The sequence below is a fragment of the Spermophilus citellus genome (assembly GCF_964194105.1).
Source record: "Spermophilus citellus genome assembly, chromosome: 4".
Classification (NCBI taxonomy): domain Eukaryota; kingdom Metazoa; phylum Chordata; class Mammalia; order Rodentia; family Sciuridae; genus Spermophilus; species Spermophilus citellus.
The window spans coordinates 21,526,300-21,553,582 of NC_138185.1; the positions used below are offsets into that span (position 1 = coordinate 21,526,300).

The 27,283-nt window shown below is 42.3% G+C and overlaps 2 protein-coding genes across 6 annotated transcripts in view; one reads left to right on the forward strand and one right to left on the reverse strand.

Annotated features, from left to right (window-relative positions):
- The window catches only part of RPN2 (ribophorin II), a 59,908-nt gene extending 35,023 nt beyond the window's left edge, over positions 1 to 24,885 (reverse strand). For 2 of the 3 annotated variants that reach the window (XM_081291012.1, XM_081291010.1), the window contains exons 1-6: positions 20,875 to 20,911; positions 20,603 to 20,796; positions 7,888 to 7,983; positions 6,315 to 6,490; positions 1,596 to 1,671; positions 120 to 254 (exon numbers count right to left, since the gene is read on the reverse strand). In XM_081291012.1, the coding sequence (XP_081147138.1) occupies positions 120 to 254; positions 1,596 to 1,671; positions 6,315 to 6,490; positions 7,888 to 7,983; positions 20,603 to 20,796; positions 20,875 to 20,896 (699 nt within the window). In that variant the 5' untranslated portion in view covers positions 20,897 to 20,911. Of the gene's footprint in view, positions 1 to 119; positions 255 to 1,595; positions 1,672 to 6,314; positions 6,491 to 7,887; positions 7,984 to 20,602; positions 20,797 to 20,874; positions 20,912 to 24,753 lie in introns of those variants that run through there. The other variant, XM_081291011.1, reaches the window with a different exon arrangement.
- MROH8 (maestro heat like repeat family member 8) overlaps positions 22,498 to 27,283 on the forward strand; it is a 67,650-nt gene continuing 62,864 nt past the window's right edge. For all 3 annotated transcript variants that reach the window (XM_081291007.1, XM_081291008.1, XM_081291009.1), the window contains exon 1: positions 22,498 to 24,900. In XM_081291007.1, the coding sequence (XP_081147133.1) occupies positions 24,614 to 24,900 (287 nt within the window). In that variant the 5' untranslated portion in view covers positions 22,498 to 24,613. The remainder of the gene's footprint in view (positions 24,901 to 27,283) is intronic.

Genomic DNA, 27,283 nt, shown 5'->3' on the forward strand with positions numbered 1-27,283 from the left:
ACACCCAAAGTGTCAGTTGAACATGTGTCATTTGAACATTTGTTTTTGAAAACATCTATCCTTAGCAGCTGAAGTTGACAATGCCATTTGTTCCAAGCCAGAGACTATTAGATTGGCACCTCCTTAATGGATGGCACAGTCCCCACGTGGTCCATGAGCTTGTAGGTGGCAGCAACAAATAACGCTGTGGTTTCCAATCCTTCTTCAAACTGGAGATACATACCCCCCAGTTCATCCAGGCGAGCAACAAGGTCCTGTGACAACAAAACGAAAGCTTACCGGAAGTCAAGTGATCACAGAGACACACAAACCACGGTCACCCCAGTGCAGATAGATGGTTTTGAAAACTCTTTCCTTCTAAATCTGAAGACCACCTCAGTCACTTGATACTTTATCAGAAATGGTGCTTAGGCAGGGCCAAATACATCATGGAAACACGTGCATAGAACGGTGTCCTGGGCAGCTCTGAGAGTCCACCTTCCCTGGCCCCTGTATTCCCGCCCAAGCGCAGGAGTAGTGGTACTAATGACACCAGCCACTCTGGGCAGAAGGTCAGCAGGCCAGGCTGCGGTGCACCCAGGACGCATTTCTGCCCAGATGGATTCCATTGCCACCCAGTCACCTACAACCTGTGAAGCACAGCATTTCTCTTTCTTGGTCAAAGCTCTGAAAGAAACATACTGCTCTCCTGGGCAACATATCTAGGCACCCAGTGAAGCACCCACTCATGACAGTGTCAGTGGTGAATATCACAGTTGCCTCTGCAGTCCAGGAGAGTGGGCCCCGAGGAGCAAGACATTCTTTTTTTTTTTTTTTAGTTATAAATGGACACAATATTTTTATTTTATTTGTTAATTTTTTTATGTGGTGCCAGGGACTGAACCCAGTGCCTCACACATGCTTCGAAAATGCTCACCACTGAACCACAGCCCTGGCCTGAGTAAGACATTCTTACCAAAGCATAGAATAATAAAAACCACAGTGGTCATTTACTGAGCACCTATTAGGTACTAGGCCCATTTTATCTTTTTTTGCAATATTGGGAATTGAACCCAGGGATACTCTAGCACTAAGCTACATTCCCAACACTTTTTATTTTTTAAAGTTTTGATACCGGATAAGTTGCCAGGCCAGCCTTGAAATTATAGTCCTCCTACCTCTGCCTCTCAAACAGCTGGGATTACAGATGTGCCTGGCCTGTATGAGGCTCTTTAGAACCTCACTTATTCTTGCAACAACCAAATATAGAAATTGAAGCTCAGAGCTATTAAAGAACTTGCCATGGATTGAAAAGTGGTAAGTAGTAGGAAAAAAGCATTTGAATTTTACGTTTGTTGGGCTCTAAAAACCTGGGAGATTAGATTACCTCTACAAAAGGCTGGAAAAACAATGTTACCTATTTTATGATGTAACTATATCAGCCTAACAAATATTCCCTCGGACATATTATTGCTTCAACACAAATAACATAAGCATGCTATGGATTTAAAATATAAGTGGGTATAACAAATCAGGCATGTCCAACTGCAAGATTCTTTTCCTAAAAGGTGTCAAAGATTGGAGCTGGGAGACCTATTTGGCAAAACAGTTCTGACCTCAATCTCCTCCACAATGTTCCTCAGGTCGGCTTGCTGGGACAGATGGGATGCTGTCTGCAGAGCCTGGATTGTTCTGGAAGGGAAACAGTAGAACACTGAAATTAGTTGACTTTATAAGGGATATCCTCTTAGGGAGACTAGCACTCGAATCGACCAAGGTGCATTTGGCATTCCAAATGTATACGTGGCCCAAACTGGCTGTCTGTTAATTTTTTAACTTTTCTTACTCAAGACAAAGAGATAATGTGGAATCTACATGTGACACTGTTGAATAGAATCTGGGTCAACTATTCTGAAACAAGAATAATGCAACCTAAAGATACAATAATTCAGGAAATATGTGCTAAATGGTTAACACTTGTGCTGCTGGGAGACCTAAATGCCACTAATCCTTCAAGCATTAAATAAGAGCAAAGATCTGTTCCTAAACCAATTTTAATCTTATTTTCTTTTTCTACCATTTATTTTTACTATAAAAGAACATTATTTGTCAAAAATTCAAATAAACATTACTAAAAAAAGTTAAAATTCCTATAATAGCTACCCTTAAAAGATAACTAATCTCCAATTTAGTTTTAACTTAATAATCTATGTATATACGGTTCCGTATGAATACATATAAATGTACTTCATTATTACTAACAATTATAGTTTGGATATGAGGCATTCTCCCCTTCCCAAAAGCTCACATATCAATGCAGGAGGTGAAATTATAAGATTATGAGGCAGGCAACCCCATCAGTGGATTACTGGGAGGTAGCTGTAGGCTGGCGGGACATGGAGGAAGTGGGTCACTGGAAGGATGTCTTGGGATCATAGATTTTGTCCCTGGCTCCTTCTGCGCTCTCTTTCTGCTTTCCACCTGTCATGAGCTATGCAGTTTTCCTCTGCCACACCCTTCCATCATGACCACACTCTCCCATCTATCTCACCTAAGGACCAGAGCAATGGAGCAGTTGACCGTGGACTGAACTTCTGAAACTGTGAGCCCAAATCATCTTTCCTCCTCTAAGCTGTTATTGTCAGGTATTTTGGTCATAGATATGAGAAGCTGACTAACACAACACAGTGTTAGACTGCCTAAATGTACCACAATTTCCTCACTTAATTTCCAATTGATAGTTTTTTGTTTTGGTACCAGGGTTTGAACCCAGAGGCACTTAACCACTGAGCCAGGTGTGCTTAACCTCTAAGACACTTCCCCAGCCTTTTTTAATGTTTTCTTTTGAAACAGGGTCTCGCTAAATTACTTAGGACCTCACTAAGTTGCTGAAGCTGGCTTTGAACTTGCAATCCTCCTGCCTTAGCCTCCTGACCTGCTGGGATTACAGGCATGCACAACCATGTCTGGCTTGATAGATATTTTTTAAACTAGATCTTATAATACTATAACTGATAATCTTTATTCACACATAAATTTTTCAAAATTTATGGAGGTGAAATTCATAAACAAAATTAACCATTTTTAAAGTGAATAATTCAGTGGCACTTACAACATTCACAATCTTGTACAACTACTACCTCTGTCTAGATCCAAAACATTTCTGTCTGTCCAAAATAAAATCCTATACCCATTAATCAGTCTCCCATTCTGCCTTCTCCCAGTCTCTGGAACCCTCCAGCTAAGTTGTCTCTATGGATTTATCTATCCTGGATATGTCAGACAAATGGTATCATACAAATATGTGATCTTTAATGTCTGACCTCTTTGACTCAGCATGTTTTTGAGATTCATCCATGTTGTAGCATGTATCAGTGCTTCACTCATTTTTATGGCTTATTCATATATTTTTGCCTATTTATGAGTGTATTCCCGGAAGATAAACCCTTTTAGGTGGAAGGTTACAGGTGTATATACATGATTTTTCATTATATTCTCTTGATGCAAATAGTTTGGAAAATATAAATGGGACTTCTCAGGGTCAAAAGAGGAAAGCTGAGGCCCCCTGGTGGTCAGACAGACAGCTCCAGCCCTAATTCCTGAGATGACAGATCCTAGTGCAAACCACCACTTATCAAGTCAGCATGTCAGGGAATGTAGAGCGGGGAATCTGTCTACTTATGTCCAGATCATAGCAATTTAGATTTCTTCTATTGAAAACTAATTCCATTAGGATGACAAGTTGGAAAACAGGAGTCACAATTCACAGAGAGAAGCCCCACGAGCTTTCAATGACTCCTATGGGATACTTGTTGTTATAATGCACTTGGGAAAATGAAACCTGAATTTCTGAACAAGATAAAAAAATCCCACATCTGCCTATACAAATGCTGAGCTCAGAAAAGACTGCTAAGATAGCCTAGAAAGAATTTATCAATTAAGACATCATTTTTCTCTTCTTTGGAATGACTGACTGCCATGCTGGTAACAACCTTGGAAATTTAAAATGAAATTAATCCATTTAGCTTTAGAAAAGTTTTGTCACAGGCTTTAATTACTTATTCCCCAGCCAGTGATTTCTTTCTCTCTAGAGTACTATATTCAAACAGATTCAAAGCAGATTCTGTTTTGCTTACATAAACATAAAGCAGATGACTCAGAGAAATTGGTTTTTAAGAGACATCTTTTCAGATGGCTCATTTCAACCCATAAATATTTTCTCTTTCAGGTCAGGCTTATGAACATACACTTCCTAGGATAACTTCACTTAAATATAGAGGGCCCAAAGAGTTCTAATGCATATCAGATTTCCCTAAATGGGGCAAATAAGCAATAACAATATAAAAGGATCTACCAGTTTGATCGACATAATAACTCCATGAAGTAGATAAAATTCTGTGGGTTTTACTTGTGAAAGAACTGAGGTTTAGGTTTAGGGGCGTTAACAGCCCACTTGTGATAACAGAGATATAGAGTAGAAGAGTCTGGATTTGAAGAGTTCTATTTGATCCAAAACATGTGTTCTGTCTTCCTATAAGCTTTCTTATAGAGTAGTTTCACCTTTATTAATCCTTTGTTAGGCACATTCAACATGCCAGGCTCGATGAGTACTGCAAATAAAGAAGGCTAAGACCTAAAACAGAAACAGTTATAATACAACCAAGGAAGTAGCCAGCTCCCTAATGAGAAATGCTCTAGGGAAGGAACTCTGCTTCCTGCATGCCACCAAGAGCAGACACTGGGCTAGGCTCTCCACACCCATCATCTCATTTGATCCTAACATCTGCTTCTGCTCTGTGATGTAAAGATTTCTGGTCTTTTTTACAGGTGAGGCTCAATAGTACTTAGTAACTTGCCCAAAATCACACAGCAAGGAAGGAACACAGCTGGTGTTCAAATGCACATCTGCCTGACTCCTTTGTACTACTTCTTATTCTAGGGTTTTTGAGGAAGGAGATTTCCCTTTTTGCTTAGAGGAAATGAGGGGGTTTTTTGGTAGAAAGTGGTGGCATCAGAGTAAGGGACTAACACTGACGACATGACATGAGATGGTAGTAACTAGGGGAGCATTCTACCAAAAGCGATAATGAACAGCAATAAAAATGTATGGCCTGAAATCGAAGGACCACAAGGGCCAAGCACCTGGCAAAGTGTGTATGAAACATTAGCCCAGGAAAGTATCAGCCCTGAAGTTACTGAGTGCCAACCATGTGAATGTGAGTAGGGTGGGGGAGTGACAAAGAATACCCAAATACTGCAAAATCTGTCCTTAACAAAGCTGCAAGTTTAGAGACAATCTGATTGTTGGCCAAAGCCCTGGGAAATGATCTCACTGTCCTGAAAGTGAGAATCAATGTCACCAACCTCTTGCTATACAATTAAGAGGCACTCTTTTTTTTTTTTTAGTTGTAGTTGACACAATACCTTTATTTTATTTATTTATTTATATGTGGTGCTGAGGATCGAACCCAGTGCCTTGCACATGCTAGGCGAGCACTCTACCACCAAGCCACAACCCCAGCCCTCCATACCCTCTTTATGGGTTACCATTAAATGGGAAACATAGAAAATGAAAAGTTGTTTTTTAAAAATATTCTCTTAATTGTAGATGGACACAATATCTTTATTTTTTTTTAATTTGGTGCTGAGGATCAAACCCAGTGCCTCACTCATGCGAGGCAAGTGCTCTACCACAGAGCCACAACCCCAGCCCTGAAAAATTGTTTTAAACGACTTGTTTAGTCAAAGAAAAAAATTACACATCATTACTTTTAAATTTAACAAATATCCTAAAGTCAGTGACCAGATACCATTTTAATAAACATGAGAGTTGCTCCAAGTACTTTTCCTGAGGGGGCTTCTCCTTCACTTTTGCCTCTTGCAGAGTAAGCAGCAGGGTCCTAATTCCTAGAATATTCTACACTCTCCCCTCCAGATGCCATCTCTCACAACTTCTAAGGATACCATAAGCCCCACTTTTTCACAGAGCTCCCATTGCCAATATCTCACTGTGCCCTGGCCGAACCCCAAGAAATTTCCGAGCTCAATGGACTCACTCTAAGTTTCTACCCTCTAACCTAAAAAGAAGATGGTGTCTCTGTGTAGTAGTGGGTTTATGCTCCGGCTCTGTACTTGCCTTCTACCTGAGCAGCATGCAGAAGGCCATGTCTTTGTTAGCTCCACCAAGGAAGGGACCTTACTGCCTAATTCAGTGTTGTGTCTGACATGTGTAGCAGAACATGTGGCTTAGAATAGGTGCCCAGGAAATATCTGCTGAATCAAGAATGAGCCATCTTGGGATAGGAGGCCTGAGAAGGCTTAAATTGACAACTCACGCCAGCACAGTCTCTTCCTTGCCTAGGCGAGCAGTGAGGGCCCCGAGTGCTTCCTGGGATGCCAAGGGAAGGCCCAAGCCGCTGAGGGCTGCGACGGCGTGGTAGATCTGGACAACAGAAGAGTCTTCACTGACAGCTGCCAGGAGCATATCTTTGGTCTCATTTGAAACAGAGATCTAGGAAAGACAGCAGACTCAGAGGTTTAGAACAGGTTCTGAGTTTCTGGCAACTGCCAGTCACAACCATTTTGTACATACTCACCACCCCCAGTCCCCAGATGTCAGAATTCTTGTAAACCCTCAGCATAACCCCTTCCAAAAGAGGCTGACAAGTTACTGTGGTCTTATTTACTTCTGTAGTTTAGTAAACTTCATTTAGTAAAATGACCCAGATATCTGGGGATACACAGTGATTTTTTTTTTTAACTGGGAATTGAACTTGGGCATTTTACCACTGAACAACATCCCTTCTTTCTTTCCTTCCTTCTCTCCTTTTTGGTACAGGGGACTGAACCAGGGTGCTTTCCACTGAGCCACATCCCCATTTTGAGGCAGGGTCTCATTAAGCTGCTGAGGCTGGCCTCGAACTTGCAATCCTCCTGCCTCAGTCTTCCAAGTTTCTGGGATTACAGGCATACACCATCACAACCAGCCTCTTCAAGCATTTTTAAATGTTAAAGGGAAATGTAAAGAAAAACTCAAAGCCTCCCAGAAGAGAGGCAACAGGGGTTGGGGTTGTGGCTCAGTGGTAGAGCACTTGCCTGGCATGTGTGAGGCACTGTGTTCAATTCTCAGCACCACATGTAAATAAAAAAAATAAAATAAAATAATAATGCTGGACACGGTGGCACATGCCTGTAATCCCAGCAGCACAGGAGGCTGAGATAGGAGGATCACAAGTTTAAAGCCAGCCTTAGCAAAGGCGAGGCACTAAGCAACTCAGTGAGACCCTAGGTTGGAGTTGTGGCTCAGTGGTCAAGTGCCCTCGAGTTCAATCCCTGGTACCCCCCCCAAAAAAAAAAAAAAAAAAAAAACAAACAACAACAAAACAGAAGAAAGGCAACAACTGCAGGAAAAACTTTATTTAAAACCCACGAAAAGTGAAAACTCGGGGGAAAAATAAACAAACTATACTCTCTTTTAAAAATTATCATAGAAAGAATTGCTTTCACACCACTAGAGTCTCATTGTTTACAAAAAAAACACAATAAATTAGCACAGTGGTACACATACGTAATCCCAGCTATTTAGGAGGCCACAAGTTCAAGGCCAGCCTGGGCAACTTAGTGAGACCTGTCTCAAAATAAAAAATGAAAAGGGCTAGGGTGGATTCAATCCCTAGTACCAGAGAGAGAGAGAGAGAGAGAGAGAGAGAGAGAGAGAGAGAGAGAGAATTCAGGGAACTAGGGCATTAGCTCAGTGGTAGGGTGCTTGCTTAGCATGCATGAACCCTGGATTTAATCCCCAGCACCACACACATTCATACACAAAATAATAATCTGATATGACCCTCCCCTTTAAAAATGTGATTTACAGTTTAAAGCAAATGTCGGTTTAAGAAAACCTGGACTCACCTCACACCCTGAGAGGGCCTGGCTGGACTGGGCAGCATAGAAGAGGGAATCCACGTTGCTGGGATCAAGGTTAGATTTGATGAAGGTGCATGCTTTCTAAATAAGGGAGAAAATCAATGTTAAGTGGTGACATGCAGTGACCAGAAAAGCAAAGGTGTTTTGCAATGATAAATAAAATTCTAAGCTATCTACGGTGGCTTGTAGTAATGAGCTACACACAATGTAGTTTCTTAAATACTTGTTTTCCATATGACTCTGCATTACCCCAAACAGCCTGATTCACACAAAAAGTCACAAGTCTGAAGACATGCTCGTCCTTCTGAATCCCAAAGGAAGGAGAAGCCAAAGATGAGCCTCCTATCAATGATCATAGGCCCCTTCATAGATAGCATCATCATCCGAATAAGAAACCCGGGCTTGGAGTTGATAAGTAACCTGCAAAAGGTGACGAAGCTGGTAAGCAAGTCTCCCCTGATTCTAGCTGCACTGAGGTTTCCCCTGAGGTGTCTTCAAAGCCAAATAAGATTCCACAAATCGGAAATGACCTTAAAACCCTCTTTATTCCCTGGACTTGTGGCTCATGTGTAGGTGTCACTACCCATAAACTGGCCAAACCAGAAATCAGGGGCTCTGCTTTGACTTTTCCCTTCCCTCCAAGGCTGTCAAGCCTACCTCCTTTTTATTTCTCACCCCAATCCCACACCAGGGCTTCTGTTATTGCCTTGAGGCAGGTTGTTGCCATTTCTCACCTAGATTGCCACAATCCTTTTCTAGAGTCTCAAGCTATGTGATCCACTCTGCACACTGCTTTGAGACTGATCTTAACAAAATACAAACATATCCATGTTGCTTTGCTACTAAAATCCTTCGGTGGTTCCCCATTATTCTCAGACGAGATCCAAATTTTTTGATGCAGCATGCAGCACCCTCGCTCTCTGCCACACTCCACCTCCAACTCCATATTTTACCCTCCAGTCTTCTGCAGCTCCAGGTGGCCATGCTCCTGCACTTGACATTTTGGTCCTGCCACTGCCAGGAGTACCTTTCCCTTGCCCTGCCAAACCAGGTTCCACCTTCATCTCTGCTCAAATGGACCTTCTCCACAAAGTCTTCACTGATGCTCATGCCAAGAGAGGCGGGTGCCTCTCTCTCCAGTGATCCCGAAAGCACTCACCATGCTGTCCTACCTCCTCCCCTTCCAGATAGTTTCCTGGCAGCACTAACTGCCCGTCACAGTGACTGGCACAGAGGCAGCACAAAGTAAACCCTGGCAACTTCTCCTCCACTGAATTCCAAGAGAGATTATTTAATAATTACACTGCTAAACGTTTTGGTCAAAGTAATATAAAATCCAGATATTCAAAATCACACTGCAATAAACCAGTTAGAAGCGGCCGCTTCTGAAGAATAGCATGGGGAACGGGGAGGGTAGGCTGTGCAAGGGCTTCTTGCTTTTCCCCAATAGCCATTCTACATATGTGAAGTTTCACTGCATGCATATGAACTTGAACCAAAATGCTTTTCAAAAATTTTATGAATAAAATTTAAGTAGGCGTCTCAAAACAAATTAGTTTCAATCAGAAGTTTGAAAGAAGTCTGAGGGAGGAAGGGAAGAAACAAAATATAAGTATAATTAGGTTTCTAAAGAAGAGAACAGATGAATCCAGCAAGCAATGCGTTCTTTTGGTAGAATGTGGGTAAGCCAGACACGTGCTCTGTCGCCCTCTGGTGCTTTTACAAAGGAATGATAACTGGAGACCCCACAGCGATGACCACAGTCAGGCTAACTCTCTAATTCCATAATGTGTTGGTTTTCTAAATGCTTCCTGTGCATTTCTCATTTAGTCCTGACAGTCCTATGCATTAGGCATTCTTATTATCTCCCTAAATTTACAGATAAGAAAAATGAGGCATCAGTGAGGCAAAGTAACTTGCCCGCATTCTTTCTCACTCTCTACTGGGGAACTCAAATTCAAATCCAGGCATTCTGGCTCCAGACTCTGAGCTGTACAAGCCCTGTCTCAAAAGCACATGGAAAATGGTCTGTTCTTGGGTAAAACTAGCTCAGGCCTACTCTAATGTGTCACAAAGATAAACAAAGGTAAATAGTGATGGTATTCAATGGCTCCAAAGCGCACAATGTTTACAGCACAGTTTTAAGAACAGCAGGAGTGGGAAGACCTCAAAAAATATGCTCTGGACTCTGTGAGCTCTCTGAAGCTGAGGCTTCAGCCAGTCCTTTTGAAGGATGTGTGGCTTTGACTCAGCCGTCCCCCAATCTGAGACTTACTTTCCCAAGGGAAAACTGAGAATCATTCCCTAAACGTCCCTCCCCTGTCTGCTCACTTCTGGCTTCCTTTTTTTTTTCTCTCTCTCTCTTTTTTTTTTAAATATTTTTTAGTTGTTGATGTACCTTTATTATTTATTTATTTATATGTGGTGTTGAGGATCGAACCCGGTGCCTCACACATGCTAGGCAAGTGCTCTGCCACTGAGCCACAACCCAGCCCCATCATTTCCAGCTTTCTGTGCCCTGTTGATACTCCAACTGACCCAGCACCCTCCTGAGCAAAGTACCACAAGGCTTTCCTCTACTCTTCTTCCAGACAACTTCTTGAACCTCATCAGGGACCAAGTCCTAGAGGGAAGACAGCAGGAACAGCTCCCAGCTACTCGTCTCCTGTGCTTTGCAACACCCTGGCTAGTGCCCCCACACCAGGTCACTGAACCCATTGTTTCCATGCACACTGCTTACCACGGCCCCCCACACCTCCACTCCAGCAGCCCTGGACACCCACTCCCAGTCCCAACAGTTCCGCCAGCACTTTTGAGCCTCCAGGTTTTTTTTTTTTTTAATTTGTTATATGATGCAGAAGACATTACAATTCATATTACACGTATAGAGCACAATTTTTCGTATCTTTGGTTGTACACAAAGCAGAGTCACACCATTCGTGTCTTCATACACACACTTAGGATAATGAGGTCCCTCGCATTCCACCATCTGTCCTACCCTCATGCCCCTCCCTTCCCCTTGCCCTATGTAGAGTTCATCTGATCCCCCCATGCGCCCCCAACCCCATTAATCAGCCTCCTTAAATCAGAGAAAACACCCGGCAGAGCCTCCAGGTTTTATTCAGGACACTCTCTCCCTCTGAAAGTCCCTTACCTCATCAGGTAAACTTCTCCCTCTCAATGAGTATATGGTATACTAAGAAGTTTTAGGGACTTAATAAAAATAAAATTTCCCTCATCCTTCTCTCCCCACCAACTGCTAACTTCTCTCTTCCCAAAGCCACACTTCTCTGGAGTTACCTGTACTCACTAAGTCTTCATTTCCTCACCTCTACATTCCAATATGGTTTCTGTCCCCATCAAGCCACTCCATCCAAACTGTCAAAGCCAGAGACATATCTGAGGGTTCATGCCCTCAACCCTGGATGGATCAATCACCTCCTCATTTTGAAAAGTTAGTTCTGTGGGCTTCCAGGATCCCATGTCCCCACTCCTCACTCCATTCTCTCTCACTTCTCCAGTAGCTCCTCCAGAGTTTCAAGCTCTGTGTGGGCCCATCCAAAAATGGGGTGTCTCAACTCCCAAGCCTACTTCTCATCCTGCCTTCTCTTTCCCCCCAGGCAATTTCATTCATGCCCACAATCTCATCCAGAACCTCCATGCAGACAACTCTCAGGTTTGTACCTCTAGCTTAGCTTCACTCAGCCGCCATGTACATGACTCAAAGGCACTTCAAAGCTCAAGGTATTGAAGGACAAATTTGTGGGAAGCCATTTCTGACATGTGATTGGGTGGCTCCCGTTAAGGGTCTGAGGCGCTCTGGCTGTGTCGGAGCTTTCCCGGCCCCTTCCTGATGAGAGAGCCCATCCGTGTGGGGGTGTGCCTGACCACTGACCCCGGGGGCCCAATCACTGACCCTGACCTTGGAGTGCGGTCCCCCCTCAACCTTCATTGGATGGAATTCTCCCCTGAATCTCTTGTTCCCCAATAAAAAGCTACTCCCAGGCGTGTTCAAACTCTCTCTCTCCTGCTAGCCCTGAGTAATCCTTGCTGCCCTGCTGGGCAGTTAGAGGAGGGAACCAGAGAGGGGAGCCGTCTCGGACCTGGCAATAGAAATAAGGTAACTGAGTCTGTGTGTTTTATTTCGATCTCATCTAGCTAACTTTATGCCTAGAACCTCATTAATGAAACCATTGCGCAGGCCGCATGGTGGAACAAATTCGTGTTTTTTTCTAAACAAACCAAATTCTTTCTCAGTGCTCCTGTCTTATGGAATGGCCCAACCTCCATCCATGCAGCAAGCTGAAAATCTGGTGTCTTCCTCTATACCCCTCTGTAGTCAATCTTGCCCCACACCCCCCTGCCACAGTCTGTCCTCTGCAAAGCAGGAGAGAAATTTTTCTAAAATGCAAATCATACAATTAACTATTTAAAATCAACTGCTCTTTGGAGGAAGATCAAAACTCTTCCTGTGGCAGCCAAGGCCCAGTGGCTTGGCTCCAGCCCACCTCTTAGGTCCACTCCTCCCTCTGACACGGTTGACACGTAGCCTCCTTCCAGACTCTCAAAGGTAACCTGCCCCTCCCCACAGAGGCTCTTTGCTCAGGCTGTTTCCTCGGCTTGCTGCCCCTTCGCTCTCTCCCCTCCCAGCTATCTCCCACTTTCCATCATGCCCTCCTTCTCTTGGAGTGCCTACCACATGCCCACATGCTGTGCTAGGCACCAGAGATACACAGCAAATAATATGCACACATTCTTGCCTTCAGGGAGGTCTCACCTAGGGTGATATACAGTGGAATTTAAACTCGAGATTTCCTTGGGAGAGCCTGCTGACTAGATCAAAGTCTCCTCTTTTACACCTACAGAAGTCCTGTATTTATAAAAGCACATGCCTCACTTTCAGCCTATCTCCACTTTTAGAATCTACATTCCAAGGGCGCAGGGACTCTTTTTTTGATCAGCACCAAATCTCCAGTGCATGGCACCACACTAGTGCAGAGCAGAAACCCACTACATATCTGCTGCCTGACTGAAGGAGATGTGCAGCAAGACCCAGCAAGTGGCACCCCATGGCTGACAGCTTGAGCGCAGGCTCCCTCTGCTGGACTCCCATGGTACTTTCCACAAACTATAATGTGCCTCTGCTCCCTTGGCTCTAACTAGATAAGCTCTGTTGTCTTCTCTGCACTCAGCACAGTGCTGGGCACACACTTTGGGAATGCTCCAGAGTGAACACACCCCTCATGTGCTGCCACCCCCAGCACCCATCTCAGTGCCTGGCCCACAAACACAACTTTTTCTTTTGCAGTGCTGGGGATTGATCCCAGGGGTTCCCACATGCTATGCAAACTCTTTACCACCAAAAACAACCCCAGCCCTGACACACTTTTATATGCACCCAACACATACTAATTACTTTATAATTACTATATTATTTAATCTTCACCATGCTCTATAAGGTTAGGTATTATGCTGAGTTTACAGATAGGAAAGTGCTTGACATAAATAACCTATGAGCACTGTCTAATGTTTCCCGACTTAGTCATCTGTATACTGCCATCACTTTCTGCCACAATATGTTTCCCATTTACTTTGTATTTTTATTAAAATGAATACAGAACAACTCCCATTCTCCTCAATCTTGTGAAAAGCTACACAGTATCTATAAAAATCACCATTTTGATATGCTTAAGTTTTATATACTTATACAGCACTCAACTATCAAAATGAAAGATGCTCCAAAACCAGCTCTTATTTTACACAGCTGCTAAGCCTTTTATTCCCATGAAACCCCATTTCTTCCAGTTTGTTGCTGAAACTTGTGACAAAATTCCAAAATTTCCCCTAAGGACCCACCTCTGTGAGAACAACCAACTCAGTGCAGATAGCAGGGGGATGTTCTGCTCAGCTAAAAGCAACAACAGGACAAACACCATGACATGCAGCAACAATAACAGACATTTGCTCTCAACAGATTTATGTAGCATGCACATCTAGGAGGAGTTCTAACAGCATGGAACCACCCGTGCAAGCCCTCTCTTCTGTTACTCACAATCACCACTGTGCATTTCATAAGCAATTGGAAAAATGAAGTATGCAATTAACCCATTTGTTTTCTGATTAGGATGCATATTTAGAGAGTCCTCATTTCTGTTAGGCTAAAGTTTACAATTCAGGTGTGTGCTGGCGTGGGAACGATGTCAGTCAGTGGATACCATATGTAATCAAATGTCATAGTTGGGATCTTAGAAGTACTCCAAAGGCCACATGCCAAGACTTGGTCACCACCAGTAGCACTATTGGGAGGTGATGGGACCTTTAGAAAGTGGGGCCTGGTGGAAGGAAATTGGACCTCTGGGGTGTGCTCTTGAAGGGGATATTTGAACCCCAGCCCCTTCCTCTCTCTTTCTCCCCAGCCACAATGAGGTAAGTAGCTCAGCCACACCACACGCTCCCAGCCACAATGTTCTGACTCACCACAGGCCTAAAAGCAAGGGAGCCAATCAACCATGGACCAAAACCTCTGACACTGTGAGCCAAAACAAATCTTTCCTCTTTTAAGTTATTTCAGGTATTTTGTCTCAGTGACAAAAATGTGACTAACACACAGTACTACTAATAGGAGCAAATATTACATATTTACCACATGCCACCACTATGCTAACCACCCTCCGTATGACAGCTGTGAGCCGAGTACTACCATTATGTCCATCTTACAGAAGAGATACCAAAAATTCTAAAGGTTTTAGGTAAGGTGCAAGGGTTACTTGACTGTTTTCAAGTCAACCTCTTGAAGCCAAGCAGTCTGGATGATAACCCTAAAGGCACAGCTGGCCTAACCATATAAGTATCCCAGGTCAACTGCAACGCAGTTGACCAGATAGCTCTTCAATCCATCTCTTCAGCCCTAACCAATGTCCCCTCCAACTAATAAACATGAGCAAAGAATACCTTTAGGAGTATGTGTGCAACCAGAATCTTGTGCAAAACTCCAGATCATGGCGCAGATAGCAAGCCAGCACCCTGGGAGATGTGAAAGTGCTTATTTTCTCCAAAGTCCCTGGAACCAAATCCAATGGCTCCATGAAAGTTTGAAAATCCCCAGGAGATCTTTTTTCCTGCATTCATATCCCACCAAAATTTAATATGACACTAATATTCCAATTTTAACTTTTACAATTTACAATAAAAAGCCTCAACTAGCCAAGACTGTTCCACTCCCTGTTTCTCAATTTGTTCTTTGTCTCCCCATCACAGGGCCTTTATGACCATGGAGAAAACCAGAGCAAGGCTCAGGCACTGCCACAAAGGGTGCCAGAATACAGTACCTGTGCCAGGCATTGTTTGAACTCACCTGAATGAATCATAAACAGAAGCAAATATTTTCATGTTAAGAATGACAGGGCTTTCATGGGAATAACACAATTTCACTCAATCCTCATGATGGTCCCCTGAGGGAGGCATCATAACTTCTTTTTAACAGAGAGGTAGGACCATAGTTAAAAACTTGGGGAACTGACTCTCATGTCTGTGTTCTTACTTTTGAGCTAATTTTACTATTAGAAGGTACATTTGCACTAAGGGTTCACAATCATGAGGGGAAAGTCTGTCTCCTTAATATAGTCAGGCAGGAAGAAAATACTGGGCAGGAACAAGAGATGGCTGTGGGAAAAAAATGTGAATAAGCTAGGTCCCCTGGAGCAGTAGCAAGCTTCATCTGTGAAGGGCCAGTGAGTAAATGCTTCAGGCCTTTAGGTCATTCTGGTTAACTACTCAGTTCTATTGTTAAAACACAAAAGCAGCCATAGACAAGAGTACATGAACGGGTGTGGCTGTATTCCAATAAAAATTTACTTACAAAACCATCTTCAACCCAGTTTGGCCATGGGGACCACAGTTCCTCAACCCCTCTGCCACACAGCATTCACAGAATGGTTGGCAGACATTAGGCAATTTAATTAACCTCTGAGGTCCACTTCCTTGTGTATCATGGGATAATGTTTCTGACCATGCATAGATAAGAACATTAACTTACACACAAGGTACTCAATAAATAATACTGATTGTTAAGTCCAGTCGGGGACAGAAGGTATCAGGCTGGCAAGAAAAAAAAATTCTTAATTTTTATGCACTAGATCACACTCTCTCAAACACACAAACATGCGCGCGCGCGCGCGCGCGCGCACACACACGATGTGTTGCTCTATTGGTGAAGATGGGACTTTTTTTTTTAATATTTATTTTTCAGTTTTTGGTGGACACAACATCTTTATTTTATTTTTTTGTGATGCTTAGAATCGAACCCAGTGCCCCCTGCATGCCAGGAGAGCACGTTACTGCTTGAGCATTAAGAAGAATACAACTGGGACTGGGTTGTGGCTCAGTGGCAGAGCACTTGCCTCACACATGTTAGGCACTGGGTTCGATCCTCAGCACCACATAAAAATAATTAAACAAAATAAAGACATTGTGTTCATCTATAACTAAAAAAACTATTAAAAAAAATACAACTGAAGTAGATCTGGAAAAGATCAACAGGAACTACCAGAGTTCTGGCCATAACAGAATTAAAGAAATTGAATTTACCCCTCCTACCATAAGTAACTATAAAATAAGACACAATATATGAAGTCAAGACACTGGACGACAGCACAAAGCTGTGATCCTTGAAAGAAAGTTAACTCAAATTACACTGTGATAAATTAAGATGCATATTATAATAAAGCTAAACACCAATAGAAGATAAAAAATGTAATACTAAAAAATACCTAATCTAAAAGAAGAGAGGTAAGAAGGGGACAAAAAACCAGATAAATAGAAAACTTGGAGACAGTAGATTTTAACCAAACAGTGTAATTTTATTAAACATAAGTGGAATAAACTCCCCAACTAAAAGGCAGAAACTACCAGGCTGGATTTTTATAAAAGACAGTCCCTACCATACACTGTATATGTATGCACACAGATTAGTTGGACATCTTGATCCACTGATCCAACTTTATCACTAAGAGTTAAACAATCAGACATGTATCTCTTGACAGAAATACACAGAATCACCTCTGAAATATTTTTGCCAAGAAAACTGACTCTGAATATAATTAAGCCTTAAGAGGTAACTATCAGGGTAAAGGAGTACAAGGAATAGAGCAATATGTTCAAAAACATGATGATGCAAAGGCAGAATGTGGAAAATTCTCCAAGACAAGTGACCCAGCTTTTCCCACAAATGGAACGGGGCGGCAGGCGAGGTGGCTCATGTTTATAATTCTATCTACTTGGGAGGCTGAGGCAGGAGGATTAAAAGTTTGATACCAGCCTGAGCAATTTAAAAAGAACTGGGGACACAGCTCAGTGGTAGGTATGCTAGCCTAGCATGGGTGAGGCCCCGGGTTCAATCACTAGTATCATAAAAAAAGAGAAAGAAGTGGTATGAGGGGATAGAGGGAACAGGAACTATTACAAGTAAAAAGAGACTTAGGAGACATCAACAAAACGCAATGTGTGGACCTTGTTCAGATGCGGACTTAAACCAACTACCTCTTCGAGACAATTTTGGGATAATTAGAGATAAATGAACATAGACTGAGAATTAAATGACATAAAAAAAAAACTACTATTAATAATGGATAGAGGGGCTGGGGTTGTGGCTCAGTGGTGGAGCACCTGCCTAGCACATGTGAGGCACTGGGTTCAATCCTCAGCACTACATAAAAGTAAATAAATAAAATAAAGTTACTATCTCCATCTACAACTAAAAAATATATTTTTTAAATGGATGGACAAAATAAAAACACTGCTATTATTGTTAAAACAAAAGTTCCCATGAAGAGATATAAGTAAAACGATTTGTCTAATATCTGCTTTAAAATAGTCCAGTTGCTGGCCTAGTGCCAGACTGGCCTCAAACACGCAAGATGATTCTCCTGCCTTAGTATCCCAAGTAGCTGGGATCACAGGCATGTAAGACCCTATCTTAAAAATAAATAAAATATTCCAGCAAAAATAAAGGAGAAAACAAGTAATTGTAATCAAAGTGGCAAAATGTGTATAACTGTTCAAGCTAGCAGATGGCAATTTTGTGAATGTTTGAAAACTTCCATAATAAAAGGCTGAAATAAAGGAGTTACTTTTCGTATTAGTTTTCTGTTACTGTAGCAAAATAGCTGACATAATCAACTAACAAAAAGAAAAGGTTTATATTAGCTTATAGTTTTAGAGGTTTCAGTCTATGAATGGTTGGCCCCAATGCTTTGAGCAATGGCACTATGTGTATGGCCAGGGAGCAAGAGAAGGAAAGGACCAAAGAAGCAAAGGGACCAGGGTCCCACAATTCTCTTCAAGAGCATACCCCTAATGGACTAACAACCTCCCAGTAGGCCCCACCTCTCATAGTTCCCACTACCTCTCAACAGCACCATGGGATGAGGACCTAGCCTTTAACACACGACCTTTAAGCAGAACACATCCAAATCACAGGCCTTTTATTTATTTATTTATTTTTTTGCCGGGGACAGAGGCTGGTACTGGGGATTGCAGTTTACTGATGAGCTACATCCCCAGCCTTTTTTTTTTTTTTTTTTAAGACAAAGTCTTGCTAAGTTGCTGAGTCTGGTCTCAAACTTGCAATCTTTCCATCTCAGCCTCTCAAGTCTCTAGGACTACAGGTGTGTACTACTGCACCTGGCTCAGCACTACTCTTTTCTAACTTCCAGCTTACCATAAGTTACCACTGAGCCACATCCCCAGCCCTTTTTATTTTATTTTATTTGAAACAAGGGTCTCACTAAGTTGCTGACACTGGCCTTGAACTTGCAATACTCCTGCCTCAGCCTCCCAAGATGCTGAGATTACAAATGTGTGCCACTATACTCAGCCTGAGCAGAAGTTTTAAGAACCATATACTCCATTTGCTTTCTGCACATGTTCCAGATAGACAACTCCATCAGCTAAATCCTAGACTGAAGAAATATAAAGGGAAGCCTCAAGTGACCCAGGATGGCCATAGAGTATAAACAAAAAACAAATTTTGTCACTAAGATTTAAAATCATTTCAATGCCAATATAAGATATGGAAGGCAGAAGTCTAAAAATTGCTCACCCACCCCTAAGATTTCCATTCACTAATTATTCACTTAAACACAAATCTAGAAACTACTATGAAGGGATTTTTGCAGGTATATTTAAAAACCTCAAGTCAGTTGACCTTAGAATTCAGAGATTATGCAAGTGGGCCTGACCTAAGCAGATGAGCCCTTTAAGAGCAGTTTTCTCTGGCTGATGGTAGAAATGGAGGCAAGACAGACACACTATTGCTGGCCCCATGAGAAGAAATTTGGGTAGCTTTGACGAGCAGAGAGCAACCATTGGCTTGAGCCAGTAAGAAAGTAAGGACCTCAGACTTAAAACCATAAGGGACTGGATTCTGTCAACCTGAATGAGCTTAGAAACAGATTCTTCACCAGAACTTCCAGTAAGAGCTCAGCCTGGTCAATACCGTCACCTTGACTTTAGGAGACACTAAAAAGCAAGTCCAGGAAAACTGCCTGGATAACTTCTGACCTGCAGAATATCAGCTTATAAATGGTGATTTAACTCCCTAAGTTTACAGAAATTTGTTGTATAGTCATTGAAAACAAAGGTATATATGAGCCAGGTACAAGTGGCTCATGCCTGTAATCCCAGTGGCTCTGGAAGCTGAGACAAGAGGATCATGAGTTCAAAGCCAACCTCAGCAACAGCAAGGCACTAAGCAACTCAGTGAGACTCTGTCTCTAAAAAAAATACAAAATAGGGCTGGGGATGTGGCTCAGTAGAGGAGTGCCTCTGAGTTCAATCCCTGGTAACCACTCTCCCCACAAAAAAAGGTACACAGGAAAATTTCTTATCCTAGCTGTCCATTCTGTTGCAATGAATAAAATATAAATTCCCTCACCACTGTTCCTGAATCTAGAAAAGGTTTAAATAATGATGCATTCTCCTCATCAAAAGTCCACAAAGTATACCAAAGTGACCTGACACAGTGACTGTCGAGCTTAACAAGTGGGAATGCCTCCACCTTGAATTCTTTAATCACTGATTATCCACACACCTAGGCACTTTACAAGTACCTGTGGTACTGAATGGTCTCACTCAGAGGGCTACAGTATAGGTTTCTAGAGGATCGAAAACTTGTTCTTTCTATTTCACTAAGAACACCTAGCATGCTCCTAAATATACATTAAGTACTCAAAAAGAAAATCTGTTAGGGGCTTGGGTTGTGGCTCAGTGGTAGAGCGCTCACCTAGCGCGTGTGAGGCCCTGGGTTCGATCCTCAGCACCACATAAAAAATAAATAAAAACAAAGGTATTGTGCCCAACTACAACAAAATAAATAAATAAATATTTTTTAAAAAAGAAAATCTGTTAGATTGAAATAAGTATTTCTTATATTGGACTGACCTTGGTTGCCCTCAAATGAGAAGAGTTTTTTTTTTTTTAATATTTATTTTTTAGTTGTAGTTGGACACAATACCTTTATTTCACTTATTTATTTTTGTGTGGTGCTGAGGATCGAACCCAGGGTCTCACACGTGCGAGGCAAGCGCTCTACCGCTGAGCCACAACCCCAGCCCCAAGAGTTTGTTTTGAAGTACCCAAAAGGAACCCAGCGAGGAGATGAAGGTTCTCTGAATCACTCAGGACACCAAGGCAAAAGTCATACCTTTACATCTGGCACCTGGGCCCCAAGGCTGCTGAGTCCCACGATGGAGTAGAAGGCAGATTCTAAACTTGTGAAGGGGCGGTCCAGCGAGGCTTTCAGTCTCTCCACGTCATGCTTGGTGAGGTAGTGGGTGGGCGTCAGAGCCTGAATGCTGGCTATGATTGTCAGGGCCAACAGGAAGACAGTGCTTGAACCTTGGAGGGAAATGAATATATTAAACACAATACATACAACTCCCGAGTTTTATATGTAGTCCCAACAATGATGCGCACCAACATCTGGGAACCAAACCATGTGAGGAAGAGTGAGGAGCAGGGGTCAGATTTGAGCGGTGAGCCAGGTCTTCAAATGTGGAAAGGAAAGTCCACCCAGCAGGCTCTGAGCTTCTAAGGCACAGGACTCATCACACCATTCCATTTATTAGCAATGTGACCATGGAAAGTGATTCAGCCAGGGCCTCAGCTTCCTCAAGAGGAAAGTGGGATAATAACAGTATCATCCGCAGAGTTGTTATGGATTAACATAGAAAGATCTTGCACATAACAAGGGCTATATAAATGTCAGCTACTACTTCTATTACCATTATAAGGTTGTTGTTTTATCTACTCACAGTAATCTGTACTTCTCTTATGAACTATTTTTTTATAACTATGATACTGAGAGGTCTGTTTTCTCTGCTAAACTACAAGTTCCATGAGGACAAAGACTGTTTTTCATGTTTGTCCCAGTATTTACTTGTCTTGCAAATTGCCTGGTACAAGGTAGGTACTGAATAATTATTTCTCAAATAAATGGAAGAAGAATTAACTCACATCTATGATGCTCCAACAAGAATTGTAGGAGTGGTATATTTCTATTTTTCATTTAAAAAAGAGAACATATTAGCCAAACTATATTGTCATATTGTGTAACAACAAATCCCATCATTATGTATAATTATAATGCAGAAATAAAGACTGTGGAAAAACAATAAAGTGCAAGTATAAATCTTCTTAAAAAAATCAAAAAACAAAGCCAGGCACAGTGGCACATGTCTATAATTCCAGCAACTTGGAAGGCTGGCATAGAAGGACTGCAAGTTCAAGGCTGCCTTAGTAACTCAGCAAGGCCCTAAGCAACTCAGCAAGGTCCTAAGCAACAGCAAGACCCTGTTGTCTCAAAATAAAAAATATAAAAGGGCTGGAGATGTAGCTCAGTGGTTAAGCGCCCCTGAGTTCAATCTCCAGTTTAAAAAAAAATAATAATAAACAAAACAAAAAACAACTTTTGAATGCACTGCTTCATGATGAAGTGAATTTGTCCGCCACCCAAGTAAAAAGCAACAACAAGCAATCACAAGGCTAGCATTAATGGTCTTAAATCCTTTGCCCACAGTGTTGAATTTAGTTGGAACTAGAATTAAGAAAGACAATATTACATCCATTTTACAAATAAGAAAACTGAGGACCAGAGTAGCTTGCACATAGCCAGTTTTAGATCCAAACCTAGGTCTAACACTACAAAGTTCATGCTTCACTATTTTTTTGGAGAATGATATACATTAGGGGTAAGCAGAGAACTATTCTATGAACATTTATTCCATTTAAGTACTTGTGTGTATTAACCTAAAAAATGTGAAAGTTCATTAAAAAAAAGAAAAAAGAAAGAGAGAGAGAGAGAGAGAGAGAGAGAGAGAGAGAGAGAGAGAGAGAAAAGACTGGGGAAGTGACTCAGTAGTACAATGCTTGCTAAGGATAAAGAGAAAAATACAGTCAGATGCCATAGCACACTCAGGTAATCCCAGGGATTCAGGAGGCTGAGGCAGGAGGAAAGCAAGCTCAAGGAAAGCCTCAGCAACTTAGTAAGACAGTATCTCAAAATAAAAACCAAAAAGGGATGGGGATATATCTCAGAGATAAAAGCGCCCTGGGTTCAAATGAACAACAACAATAAAAACCACAAAGAGACCTATAATGTGGAATTTTCATCAAATATATATTGAATGCTACTGTGAAATAAACACTATTTCAAGTGTTAAAATACAGCAGAAGGGCTGGGGTTGTGGCTCAGTGGCATAGCACTTGCCTCGCACATGTGAAGCACTGGGTTGGATCCTCAGCACCATATAAAAATAAATAAACAAAATAAATATATTGTGTCCATGTATAACTAAAAAAAATACAGCAGGAAACTCCCCACCCTCCGATAGCTTGGATTCTAGTGGGAAAACAAAGATTTAACATAAAATAATTAAGAAACATGATTTGTCACATTTCAAGGTAAAAAGTGTTGTTAGGGAGAAAACTAAAAATACAGAAGGGACATGTGGGAAAGGCTGCATTTTAAACATGGAGTCTACGAAGGACCAAGGAAGAAAAAGATATTGAGCTTACACTTCAAGAAGAAGGAGCAAGTCATCATGGTTATTTGGGGGAAAAGCATCCCAAGAAGAAAAACAAGTATAAAGTCTACACCAGGGGGACACATGGTGTTTTCAGCACGGCCAGCATGCCAGAGTGAGGTAAGCCAGGGAAAGAGGTAAAGATGGAGTGACAGAGGCAACTCCAGAGAGCCTTGAACACCACAAAAGACTGACTGGCACTGAACAAGATGGCAACCGCTGTAAAGTTCTGAACAGAGGAGTGATTTGACTTACATTTGAACAGGATCACAGTGCTGACAATAGGCAATGCTGTGTTGAGAACAGAGTATGCAGGAGCAAGGACAGAAAGAGGAGAAAAAGTTAGGAGACTACTGCTATATTTCAAGTAAACAGATCAGGGTGGTCCAATCCTGGGCAACAGCAGCAGAGGTGGTAACAAGTGGCCAGTGTCTAGCTAGAATTCAAAGTTAAAGCCTATCAGATTGCTACTGGACAAAAAGATGCAAGAGGAGTCGAGGTACTACTGCTGAATCTCCAATGCCTAGTGTACATGCAGGCATTCAACACTGCAATCTGTAGTGGACTGCTATCACTAGAATATTCCCAGCTAAACTGTAAATTCCCCTAGCACAGCATCTGCATCAGACCCTCATCTTCCCACCTTGATAGCAATAACTATTTGGCTAAAACATGACACTATAACATGTCAGGAAGGCTCAAACTACACTGAGTACCTTGTATGAACTGAGACATTAAATCCTTACAACAACCAAGTGAGGTGGCTATTTACTGCCTTTTACAGACCAAGAAATTGAGGTTCAGAAGTGCTTACCTGCATCTGCCCTAAGTCACATAAGGAACTGAGAAACATACCACAGGCAGTTTGAATCCAAATTATGGCTTTGACCATTATAGTATCCACTACTTTTTAGTTAAACACAGAGATGATTAATGTTACCTTGAGTAAGTTATTTCCCTTCTCTCTAGGATTCCAGCCTATGTCCCGCGGGAATAACAAGAGTACACACACGAGCTGTGGAGTCCATCCTGCTGTGTCCACTCAGTTACCACCAAAGCAGTGAACTTTACTGAGTACTAACTTAGTGTCATGAGCTGTTCTAAAATACACGAGATTATCTTACTTAATGCAGCAACTCTATGAAGCGAATAAAGTACTTATCTTACAGATGAGAAACTGAGGTGCAGTGTACTCAAGTAACTGGCTCTAGGTCATATAAAGAATACGTGGCAGACTGCAAGTTTGCGCCCAGAGTAGAACTTGAGAACCTAGACTCTAAGCTCCCAGAGACAGCAGAGGAGTGATTCTCTTGTCCCATAGTTTACTGAAGAGTAAACTATGGCCCAAAGGATGGGCAGCTTGCTCAAAGGCTCACACGAAACAAGAAGTGGCCCGCGGCGAGCGGGGACAGGTCTTAGGCCGCCCGCACTTGTCAAATGAATGGGGGAAGCCAGGCCTAGGTTAAGCGCGGCCACAATTCGCCCACCCACTGGCTGGTCTTCGCGGGGACCCGTAGTTCCGCGATGCACCGCACCCCACCCCCACCCCCACCAACCCCCAGCTAGTCTCGGGCACTGGCACCAGCTCGCTGCCCTCGATCAGACCCTCGCCACCGAAAGAGCTGGAGCCCATGCCCCTGCCCCGCCGGGGGAGGGGATCCCGCCTAGCCGGCTCCCGAGTGGCCGGCACTAGCCTCCCGCGGGCCAGAGCCTGCTCCCCTAGGCGTGCCGGCCGCGGAACCCAGTTATTGAGCCATGCGCAACGCCTCACCCGGCGGCGCCATTCCTCCGAGCAGGTCACACCGGAGCCCGAGCAGCAGGCTGACTTCCGCTCGGAAAAGTGGCTCCAAGAGCGCGCCGGAGGGGACGCCAGGGATTCGCGGCAGGCTTTGCTTGCCGGGATGGGCTCTAGGCACAGGTCAGTCTTCCGCGGTCCCGCTGGGCCCGGCCGCTCGCAGCAGCCGCGCTGCGGATTCCAATCCTCGTGCCCAGGAGGCCTCTGGGTTCCGGCGTGCGGGCCTGCCTCCCCCCCGCGCCGTGGCGCACTTGGAACCGGCCGTCTCGCAACGGTCTCACTCGGGGCGCTACCCGGACGCGGTTGGATCAGGCCTCGGGGTGGGCCCAAGACGGGGCCGCCTCGGATTGGCCAATCGCCGTGATTGGCCAACTGCTCTGTCACTCCCTGGTCTGTCTGCAGCCCGGCCAACTTTAAAGGAACGGAAGGGTCCAGTGGAAGAGAAATATTCAAGGGGTTTTGTGTTTCTTTAGAAAATTATTGGCATTTTCTTTCAAAGATGGCCACTTTGCTTGTTAATAACTGATCCCAGTGAAGTTTTAGTTGCAAGACCGATCAGTGACTCCTCTCAGTAACTGAGGGGCGTATTAGCCCAATTTTAAAGATCTGACCGACTCAAACATGGAAGTGACTTATCCAAGAACAGTACTAATACCTAACTCCAATTATCGAGGGTTTACAATACAGCCTGACGGTGTACTAAGCACTCTACATACATTATCTCATTTATTCCTTGTCATCTTCCTGTTTACAATTTTAAAGGGAAACAGAGTCAGCCCGACTCCAAAATCTGCTTTTAATTATTATGAATATTTACCAGCATGCCACTGCGAACAATAAACAGAGGCAAAAGTTTTAAGAAGCCCTTCATCGAAAAAAAGATAAACAAATAAGAAATAACTGCATGGTCAACATCATTGAAAAACCACAAAAAGATATCACTGGAATAGTTAATATAAAAAAGACGTACAATTTCAAATGTTGGCAAGAATGTAGAGGAACATATACTTCTAGTGGAAATGGAAACTTGTACTGCCGTTTTGGAAAAAAATTGGCAGCTTCTTAAAATGTCATTTATACAACCTACAATACAACCCAATTGTTCTAGAGGGTTGGTTTGGTTTTAATTAGTTACTATTGTTGAAGACATATATATACATATATATATATATATATATATATATATATATATATATATATATATATACGATAAAGCTAAAACTGTATTCGTTTGGGCTTTTCCCAAAAGTCTTTTAATATTGACTAAATATTTATAAAAGATACATAAGGAAGAAAGAATGATACAGTGAAACAGTGCACCAGTAATTCTGTCCTAAACGAACAGGACCATGACTTTGAAGTCTTCTTTCTGACCCTACCCATTCCATCCCTACCTGTCCTCTCTAAGAGAGTCCCATCCCACAGTTTACATTGTTTCCTTGTTTTTCTTTGTAGTTTTATCATATACATTTATAATACCAAGAAACATTTGTTTAGTTTTGCATATTTCTTATTGTATGAATGGATTTTTTTGCATTTTTCCCTGTGACTTTCTTTTTTCTGCCAACATTATGAGATTTATCTGTTTTGTTGCACATAGCTAGAACTCATTCATTATCATGCTATGTTGAACTTCATTGGATGAACATACCACAGTTTATCTGTTCTAGACCTTAAGATGACTCCATTTTTTAAACCATAATTGCTATTGCAAAAATTTTATACATATTCCTGGTAGAGATGTGTAAGAGTTTCTTTGAAAATATATTGATAAGAGTAGAATAGTGACTAGTATATGTACATCTTTCAACTATAGATAATGCCAGAGTATTTCCAAACTAATTGTACCAATTCACATTTCCAACTGCAATTCATAAGATTTTTGCTACACATCTTTGTCAACATTTAATATTCATGCCAATATAAAAACAAGAACAAAAGGCAACGCGTTTTCGCTCATTCATCTGTATTAAACATTCAGTAAATATAAATCTATTCAGCCATTCACTGTATTAGCTAAGCCTGCCCTCAAACTTGCAAGCCTCCTGCCTCAGCCTCCCAAGTCACTGGGATTACAGGCTAGCACCACTGCACCAAGGACTGAAGCTTACATTGTAAAAGGAAGAAATAGATGACAAACAATGAACATCATAACTAACTGAATTGGGCTAGGGAGATAGCTCCATGGTAGAGCACATGTTTAGCATGTGCCAGACCCTGGGTTTTATCCCTAGCACCAATAATAAATAAAAAATGATATGGTAGAAGGTATTATGTGTTATGGAAAAGAGTAAAAGTAGACAAGGGTAAGGGGGATTGAGGCAGCTTCTCACAGTAGTATATTTTGTTTCTCACTATCCATTCAGTCCCCATGAGGCTGCCAGTATTATAGGTGCTAGAGATACAAGTATGACCATGTAGACAAGGTTTCTCCACTAATACAGTGTATAGTCTGATAGGACACAAACAATGAACCCAAATGAACAAGATAATTGTTGATGATAAT